The sequence below is a fragment of the Bidens hawaiensis genome, unplaced genomic scaffold, assembly GCF_021521415.1.
Source record: "Bidens hawaiensis isolate Kalapana, Puna unplaced genomic scaffold, B.hawaiensis_p1.1 tig00018140_1, whole genome shotgun sequence".
Classification (NCBI taxonomy): domain Eukaryota; kingdom Viridiplantae; phylum Streptophyta; class Magnoliopsida; order Asterales; family Asteraceae; genus Bidens; species Bidens hawaiensis.
In genome coordinates this window covers 527,756-537,806 of record NW_027492744.1, presented here as the reverse complement: position 1 = coordinate 537,806, position 10,051 = coordinate 527,756, and the positions used below count along the sequence as shown (strand labels likewise).

The window sequence follows — 10,051 nt, the reverse complement described above, 5'->3', positions numbered from 1 at the left end:
TCACCGCCGGCTCAGTGAAGGATGCAGTGAATATGGCACTGACAGCCGGCGGAGAGGACGTTACAGTTGGAACAGTTGCCTCAACGGGATGAGCAACTGAACCAATGCTGCAAACAGGCGCAGCCGCCTGGGTCATCGCCTCGGGTAGATTGACCAAACCTACCGTCATGGGTCCAGAAACGCTCCTCCCCGCTCCACTCTGGAATGCGGTAGCATCCACGCCTGCATGAAGACAAGATATTAAAAACAATGGCGGAAATAATCGCGGGTAAGATTAATTTACACTTACGAGTTTTCTTGAGCTTGAAGGTTCTGACAGGCGGGACGAATCCGATGGAGCCGGCTTCTTCACGCCGGTCACCGTCGTCGTACTGGGCGGATCGGAGGTGACAGCTGTCTCAACCTCCGGGACAGTTGTCTCACTACCACCAGGGTTCCCCGCCGCCTCCTCACTTTCGGTCTCCGAGTCAGACCGGTTCCCCTGATCGGCAGTGGGGGCAACCTTCGCCTTGCCCTTCACGCCGGCAGCTTTCTTCTTCCTCACGAAGAAAGGACCGTCTGCGGATTCCTCATCAGAAGATGACAAAATTAGAGAAACTCCAGCAGAGGTTTGAGTATGAAGAGGGCGAGGGTTAATGAAACCCTTACCTGGCCGCGTGGCGCTCAGAATTTCGTGGCCTGGCGGGTAGACCTCCACAAACAGATCCGCCGTTTGCTCCAAGATGGGCAACTCGTTCTCGTCGAGAGCACGAGTACCCAGCCGAGCGGGACCACCGCTCTCACGCGGTTGCAGAAGCGACTGCAAGTTGTTCCCCTCTGAAAATAAACAGAAACAGTTAGAAGAAAAACCCTAAATCAGCAAAAGGATATGAAGCATACCGTAAGGGATAGAGTTCAAACCGTATTCGAGGACGATGGGTATCTGTGGCGCCTCTGCCTCAGCATCCTTCCATACCCGGCTCATCCCGAGCATCACCATCCCAGACTCCGCAAAGCGGTAAACCGGAGTCTGGATCCGGGAGATCTTGGTAAACCATTCCGCCTCCTGGTAGTTGGAGGCGTGAAGGTTCGGGAGTGCCCTCCCGTTCTTGAATGTCATTGCAATAGGGACGACACGGGCAGAGATATAGAAGAACTCCCGCTTCCAAGACCGAAGACTGCGCTCGGTAGCACAAATCTTCAAACCCTTGATCCGAGTGATCAAGGTGTACCAGCCCTGGATGCACCTCCAGGAGTAGAAGGTCATCAGGCGGTCGACGCGAGGCTCAACGGCCAGAATGTGGCACACCCATTCAAAGTGGCGAACCTTTGCGATCGCCATCGGATGCACCTCCGTTAAGTGTACACCGTGTTTCTCCAACACACGGTACACAAACTTCGTCAATGGGAACCTCAGATTCCCATAGATGAAGAATGCAGCATACACCCCAATCTCGCCCTTGGGGGCATCGTACACCGTCTGGTGAGGCTCAGGAAACTCAGGCTCGAAAGGCTCGAGCATGAACTTCTTGACGATGTACTGGTAAAGGTCAACGGAAAGAGCACACTGGCACTCGCCAGCAGTACTCTTATCGTCCTTATCAGACGCGGACATTGGGTTCTTGGTGTACACGTCGGACTCCTCGGCAATAGCCTCAGGATCACGAATGGAAGACATGTATTGAAGGATGGAAAGAAGAACGATTTCAGGAGAATGCTCGACAGAAAAGTTAGAGTATTCGCCGGAAATCGTTTAGAAGAAGAAGAGAGAAGTGAGTGTGGATGAAGCTGAACCCTCTCCCCCTTTATATACTCATCGCAATGAATGCGATGAATTTAATGCGGGGGAGAGAGAGACATGCAGGTGCAATGAAACTATGACACGTGGAAAAAGCAAGCTGGCAACAGTTGTTGACAGGACACGCGCCCGAAAACTCGCACCCACGCGCCTGAAAAAGCGCCTGGAATGACCATATACTGTCACGTCGCCATAACTTCATGCACGTCCTGAAACTGTCAGAAGAAACCGTCACACCACGCTGACGTCCCTTCAACAGTTGGACTGTTCTTATCCTTTCACCAACTCTTCGAATTTCAAAAAGATTCAAAAAGATTCAAAAGTAAGCGGGACTATACCCCCTTACCTTGGCAACCAAGTAACAATAAGACAGGTGCGGGTACAGTGTCAAGGTAAAACCCTTCACATACTTAGCACCTGCAGGGAATTGAAGCCAATACCTCGGCAACCAAGTAACTATAAGACGGGTGCGGGTACAGTGTCAAGGCAAAACCCTTCACATACTTAGCACCCGCAGGGAATTGAAGCCAGGAATACCTTGGAAGTAAAGTAACTATAAGACGAGTGCGGGTACAGTGTTAAGGCGAAACCCTTCACATACTTAGCACTCCGCAGGGAATTGAAACCAAGAAGGATCTTCTGGGCCATGCTTGCGGAAAGGGATAACATCCCCGCATAGCGGGAACGTTGAGAACTAGATTGTTGGAAGCTCCAAGATGGAATTGGTTGTTTAACATAATTGATCACTATGTTTAAAACTATCAAAACCCCGTGGAAAATCTACACAAGTGACACTCAACGCTCCCGACTTGCGAGGAGGTTACACACCTACCCGCATCGTACCCAAAGATCAAGCAGAACAGTGGGAAATTCTGCACGTGACATTAGGACTTCCGCGGGAAGAATCCCCATGGAAAACCTTAAAACTAAACCCTTTTCAAAACCCCTTGCTTAAGTCCAAAAGTTCACCTCACTTATTAACAATTCATGAGAAGAACATTGGACTGGGGGGACTTGAAGAGGTAGGTCCCAGCAGAGCCCAGTTGGACCCGCAAGACTCACCTTGAACAGGGACGTCTGCGCGGTTGGACCCGCAAGACTCATCTTAAACAGAGACGTCTGCGCAGTTGAACTCGCAAGACTCCTGAGGGACGTCTGCGCAAAGACCAACTGGATCCGCAGGACCAACCATGCTCAGAGACGCGACGTCCTTACGCGCAGTACGCAAGCTGTTCCCGCAGGAAAAGCCTCCCAATGGTGACGTACTCCGCCTGTTCCCGCAGCTACGAATACTAGCCATCAGGGAAGGCTACCCGCGCAGCAAGGCTACACGCACAAGGCACTAACTCTCAAATAATTCAGTAATGTCACCTGAAGAAGGAATGAGCAAGCCGGGAATACTCCCGCCCAAAGCCGGGAATACTCCCGCCCAAATGAGCCAGTCTGTACGCTACTGGATGATCTTTTGTACTATACCTGCCAAGGTATGGACAAAAGATCTGACCAAAGCTGCGACAGCTCACTGACAACAGTACGACGAGCAGCACGCTCTAGTACTTAATGTCACTATCAGCCGCTGCCTACTCACCAACCCTTGTCGTGGCACGTGCATAGCCTGCAGTTGGTGGAAAAGGAATAGTACACAGCCGGCCATGTCACTATCAGCCGCTGCCTACCCACCAACCACCAGCACGGCACGTGCGTAGCCCACAGTTGGTAGAAAAGGAATATAATACAGCCGGCTGTACCTTCTTGGACACCTACCTTCGGCTATAAATACTCCAACACCTTGGAACGGTATCATATCTTATCTTATCTTATATCTTCATATATTATCTGATATCTGCTCTAGTCATTTCTCTTAGTATACACTTATATTCAAGAGCAATCTAGTCTGATTCTCACGCCGGAGGGTGGTCACAAGGAGGTACCCCCCCCTTCTCAGTGACGAGCTCACGGTGTCTGTTTTGCAGGTCATTAGAAGAATAACCATCTTTGCCGGACCTAACCCTCGTGGGAAACATCTATTTAACCCCCAAGTTATCCGTAATCTGCAGGGGTCACCTAGTGTTTCTTCAACTATTTAACTTATTTTAATTAATATGTAAGCATACTTTAACAAATGAGCGTCCATGAACAAACAACATAGGTGTTTATGTCCATTCATTTATAAAGTAAACGAACAAAATGATTGGTATACAAGCGTACAATTTCGTTTACAGTCCTACGATCAAAATAATTAACCTAACGGATATTATAAAACAATTTTTCATGAATGAAAAATATGACCTAACAGCAAACTCAAAATTTACCATTTATAAATACAATGTGTGTATTCCAGTGTGTGTGTGCACATATGTAGTTATAAAACACTAATAATCAAAAATATTACTTGAAATCAGACATGATTATACCAACTTAGGTTACAAAATATAACCAAATTGCAGTTGTTCTTGGAAGAATCAGACAACCATAGTTATCAAGCTCAAGCTCGAGTCTTGTATCTGAAGCTCGTTTAAACTCGTCGAGCCTTAACAAGCCTTGTGTATATATATATATATATATATATATATATATATATATATATATATATATATTACCTATTTTGGACTTCTATGTATTAACTTAACACTTCACAGTCAAGCTCGAGTTGAGCTTAGGCTCATTTTAAGGTTTTTCTCAAAATATATGAAGTAATAATTAAAAAATGAATATAAATTAATTAATAAATAATAAATGAGCTGAGACCAGACTTGAAAAAACAACTCACGAGCCGAGCTCGAGCTTTAGAAAAAGAGCTCGAAACAAGCCGAACTTGGGCTCAGATGGGCTCGTTTACACCTTCACTTATATGTTTGGTCAATTATGTTATTTGTTCAATTACGTTCGTTTATGTTTGTTTTCATTCCTTTACATTCGTGAACTATTTGTTTAGGTTTTAAGCGAGCAAACACGAGCATGCCCGTTTATTTATGAACGAACAATAACAAAAAAAAAAAAACATGTTCAGTTATATGTTCAAGTTAAAACTAAGTGAATGAGCACGAACCTATAGTCTATATGATATATTTTACTGTATGATATATTTTACTGAAAAATAAACAGGTAATGTAATCACTGACAAAGCCATGTGATCAATATAAATATATGGTCATTTTTCACTTTGTCATATAGCATGTACACATACGATGTGAAAGGCTCATTTCAACATTATTCGAAACCTTATAACATGACAGGAGTACATCAATGGGAGTATTCCTATAAATTTAGTTGAAGCATGTGAATAAATTCTTATTCTTTCTCTTAGTCAAATACATAATCATCGTAGTCGACAAATATAAATAATATTAGATACTAGGATTAATTAAAGATCCCGGGCACATTTTATAACTATATTCCTTTGGTCCTTTTATGATAATTATTATAAAAATTAATCAAAAAATGGCAAAACATATAAATGAAAAATTAATGAAGAAACTAGTTAAGAGTATGAATCAAAACCTTTAAATGAATGGTCTCTTAAAAACTTTAAGGTGTATTTCGTATCATGTAACTAAACATGATGTTTTATACAGTATTTTGAAAACCCGACCGATGGGAAAACTGAATCAAGAACCGCTAACGGACCCAGAACATATAATCGGCTTTTAGCGTCCTCCTCTCTCTGTTGGCCGACTGATTGAGCCAGTGACCACATAAAAAACATTGATTTTTAATTCATTCGTCCTTGCGCTATATACTATCATCCAAATATATATTATATCTAGCTTATATTGGGCATTACCTTATATAGTTTGCAACGATTCTGAGATCAAAACATTGTTTAATTTTCCTTGATGGTTTTACACACTTACAGGAGATGAAATACACTGATGATGAAAACAATAAAAGAATCACAAAACTAACCATAAAACCAACGGCACAACATTTAAGGTATCTCACAATCTGAATACCGGATTTCAATAGCTATAAACTCCAATCGTCGGCCTAACTCATGCTGCAATGCTAGAATCCTGCGTATCAAAAACTTCCATTTATATAATTTACAAAAAAATAAAAAAAGGTCACCTTTTTTTACCTTCACGCACTATTTTGCGCGTGAACAAACATTTTCTTTTAGAAAATCACCAAAATGAACATCGAATAAATTAAACTTCCCCATAAACATTCGCTTTCTCCACAAATAAAACAATCACACATAACATCTTTGGCACAATAGGCCAAATTTACGCCTATGAAGTGGATGATCCAAATTATGGCACACGTCTTTATTAAAAAAGACTACACCAGTGGGCAAAAATTACGCTCCATGTTGACCCCAAAGAGTAATTTTCGCCCAATGAGACACCACTACGTGTAATTAGGACACCTGTGATGATCTGGTTCTTCCACCTCATATGCATACATTTCTCACCTATTGTGCGCAAAAATGTGATTCGCAATTATTTTATTATTTGAAATATAACTTAGTATATGCTCATTTTGGTCATTTTGACGGTCGACTTGTCCATTTTCGTGATTTTCCCTTTTCTTTTATGAATTTTTATAAGAATGTTGTTGAATTTTCACGATAATGTATCATGTCTAAAGTTTATTATTTTTTTCATCGTCAAAACCTCATAAATCTTATATTCATAAAAATACATCATACCTTTGTAGTTAAATTCGACACTGCCAAATTCCATTTATGTCTCGTCTTTGTACCCGCCACTTGTCCAGCTTTCGCCACTTTACCAAACGCCCCGTTTAACCACGCTGCTCCAGCCGTCACATATCTAACAAACAACCATACAATATCAACAAAAAACAACAATAAAAGCAGTTAATTTAAACTAACAATCAAACAGAACTTGAAAGTTCAAACCTGCTTGATTTAACAGCCGATCCCGTGTCATTTAACTTCCTCTCGGCTGCCATTAACGCCGCCATCGTTTTATCAGAAACTTGAAGCCGTTGATCCACAGACTTTACTTTTTGATTCACCACCGAGATCCCGACACTAAACTTGTCTGTAAGTCCTACTTTTTTATCCAAAGATATTACTTTGGCGGATGCATTGGCTCTTAGTTGATGTTTTTCATCAAAGGCTTTAGCTTTATTTATTGCATCTTGACCGATAGCTGACCCTTTAGCCAACACACTCGATACAACATCTTGTGCTTTACTTGCATACACTCTTCTACTAGGAGATGTCGTGTTTGAAAAAGAATTTTGTCGACTCATGTTAAAAGTGTTATCGGCTGCACTAACTTCCTGAAAGAAGTGAGTCATAATATAAGTTTTAATTATCATGTGTGTGTGTTTGTGGGTGAGAATGAGCGTATAATTTGTGATAGATATACCTGCAACTCAGGTTTTGGTACATAGTTTTCAACTGGAGTTATTTTAATGACCTGATCGACTAGTGTTGCTCCCTGTAAGAAAATGGTTACAGATAACACAGCTTGATTTATTTATGAAAAAGAAACTTATACACATCTGTTTTATGAATAAATAACAGTTGTAAACAGAATACTCATGAATAACAGCAACAGTAATTTCTGGTCTTAACATTCGTATATTAGTGATATTAATAATATGAAAAGTTATTAGTAGGGCTGTAAACAAACCAAACGTTTGCGAACTGTTCAGCGGAAGGTTCATTTTTTTCGCCCGTTTAACAAATGAATGAGCATGAACAAAGAATTCCGTTCGATTAACTAAATGAGCGAACACGAACAGAGGCCATGTCTGTTCAATTGTGATTGTGAACGCTCGAATGTGTGTTCGTTTAAGTCCGTTTATATTAGTTAATGTTATGTTTGTTCATTAACAGTTTTAATACTTTTTAACTATGCAGTCGATACTGCCGATATATCATCGATATATCAGTGATATATCGGTTATTGGTCCCTTGACGATATATAAGTCAGAATATTGGTTCAGAATATCTGTACCGATAATATCAACGATATTGACCGTTATTTGACTAATATTTGACCGATATTTCACTGATATTCCCGATATCAGTGCTTTAAGTCTTAATTATCAACTTTTAGTGTTCAATGTTATTGTTTTAAGTCTTAATCAATTCTTACTTGCTAAGATTGTTAGTGTTTTGCAATTTGCAAAAGGTTAATTTGTTAATAGTAGGAGACTATACTAAATTATTAGTGTTAAATTGCTATATATATGAATTTCACATGATATTAAAATTACCGATATCTCACTGCGATAACTGATATCTCACATATCAGTCATTGACCGATATCTGATATTTTTCCGCATTAACTGCTTAGCTTTTTAATGACTTCTAATCTTATTGTATAGATTTAAGCAAAATTATTATTAAAATTTAAAAACAATAAAACAAAAATATATGCAAGTATTGTGTGATTAATTTGGATGTAAAACTAACATATGAATATGAATGTTATAAAAAACTCCAACACAAACTTGGTAGCCAGACCAAACCGTTGACACTGACCATTCTTAGTTAGCCAGATCAAATAAAGCATCGTATGTGTTCGCAAACTGTTCACAAACAAATTCATTTCCTTAATTAATGAGCATGAACAAGAAATTTTGGTAAGTTAACTGCTCGTGGGCCGTTCGCTTGTCCAATAAAAGCTTAACGGACAAACATGAACAAGGCCTTGTTTAGTTCAGTTCGTTTACACTTTACAGCATCAATAACGTTCAAAGCTAGAAATGTAGCCATGTAGGTATAAAATTAGTAAAACACAAACTTTCAAGGTTAAGTTCGGCGTCGGTCAAAGTCAGTTAACGAAGACACATTAAGTGTAACCATAACCCAATCTTATCATATAGTTAATTTCAGTTCATTTTTTCGGTTAACGGTTCGGTTAAACACTCTAAAAGGTGAATAATAATAATAATTATTATTACCGATAACAATAATGCAATTTCAAGAGCTTTAGGATCTGTAAATGTCACAAATGCACTCTTCTTCCTTCCACAATCCCTAAATCAGCATACAGACAAACAAACATTATTCTCTAATAATATTATTAATAATGAACAATATCAATAAAGCAAGTAACTGACCGACAGATCTGGATATGGTCGATTTCGCCGGAGAATGAGAAAAACTCGTGAATTTCTCGTTCGGTGGCCAGATCTGAAAGCTGTTCCACTTGCACTGTTCGCGTCTGCAACAAATTCAGCAATCTAATTAACAGATTATGGAAGTTAGGGTTTAAAATTGACATATGAATAAAAGAGTGAGTTAATCGTAAGCTTGAAATAACCTGCATTGTGTATGTGTGTAGTGGTCAATCAATGAAGGATGATGGATTCAAATGGAATCAGTCACGCCATTAAAGTGTGAATGTGAAAGGAGACCTGATGACGATGATGAGCATGCTTTGGCTTTATGCATCTCATGTCTACACATAAATAAATAAATAATAGCGTGTCCTGTTCGGTTCGATAATTAGTCTTTTAACTCTTAACCAATTAAATATTTGCTTTTAATAATGTTCTCAGTAATCAAGTGACTAAATCTTCAATACTGATTTTGACGTTCTAGGACTGACTCTTCCAAGAACCACTATCAAGGAGACGATATCTATCAGGGGAAGAGTGACACTTATCAAATCGATGCTTGAAAATCTACCTGTCTATTATTTCTCTTTATACAAAGCTCATTTGCGGTGATTGAGAAACTTGAAAGTAAAATGAGGCGCTTTTTATGGGCAGGGTCTATCGAAGAGAAAAAAATTTGTTAGGTGGCTTGGGACTCGGTTACAAGGCCAAGAATGAGGGCGGTTTGGGTATCACCAATCTTAGAGTCACTAATGAAGCTCTACTTCTTAAATGGGTTTGGAGATTTAAGAAGGATGGCAATTGTTTGTAGAAAAAGGTAATGGTATCATGGATCTAGCCGAACCTAGACAATGTTACCATGTAGGCTTTCTTCTAGCGGGTGTTGGAAACAGATAGTGAAACTAGGTGAAAAAAAGCTCCTGAATGACAGAGATCTTAACAGCTATTTTGTTGGTATTATAGGTGATGAGAATTCAGTTAACTTTTGGGGAGACTCCTGGCTTGGGAATGAGCCGCTTAGATTCTTATTTCCTAACTTGTTCAGATTGGAAAAAAAAATAAATGGGCTACAATTGCAAATCGGGTTGTGCTATGTAACGGTGAAAAGCGATTGGAATGGGAGTGGCGTAGAAATTCTACCACTCATGAAGAAGTTGCTGAATTATTTGAACTTCTTTCAGCTATTCATGACCACGATTGGAAAGGAGGTCAAGATTGTTGGTTATG

General features: G+C 40.1%; 1 protein-coding gene across 1 annotated transcript; it reads right to left on the bottom strand.

The window, feature by feature from the left end:
* Window positions 1–5,614: 5,614 nt before the first annotated feature.
* Window positions 5,615–8,988, bottom strand: LOC143555539 (binding partner of ACD11 1-like). The gene is made up of 6 exons (XM_077045076.1): window positions 8,825–8,988; window positions 8,666–8,741; window positions 7,120–7,191; window positions 6,642–7,030; window positions 6,429–6,552; window positions 5,615–5,790 (listed from the first exon to the last, which is right to left on the bottom strand). The coding sequence occupies exons 1-6, from the start codon at window positions 8,986–8,988 to the stop codon at window positions 5,770–5,772; spliced, it is 846 nt and encodes a 281-aa protein (XP_076901191.1). The 3' UTR covers window positions 5,615–5,769.
* Between the last annotated feature and the right edge of the window lie 1,063 nt (window positions 8,989–10,051).

What these genes read in the sequence shown, in the direction of transcription:
- LOC143555539 (XM_077045076.1), bottom strand. Translation starts at nt 8,988, where the DNA reads ATGTCAATTTTAAACCCTAACTTCCATAATCTGTTAATTAGATTGCTG. An exon ending in AAATTGCATTATTGTTATCG is followed by an intron (nt 7,192 to 8,665) that starts GTAATAATAATT and finishes ATTTTCTTACAG; the next exon opens with GGAGCAACACTAGTCGATCA. An exon ending in TCGGCTGTTAAATCAAGCAG is followed by an intron (nt 6,553 to 6,641) that starts GTTTGAACTTTC and finishes GTTGTTTGTTAG; the next exon opens with ATATGTGACGGCTGGAGCAG.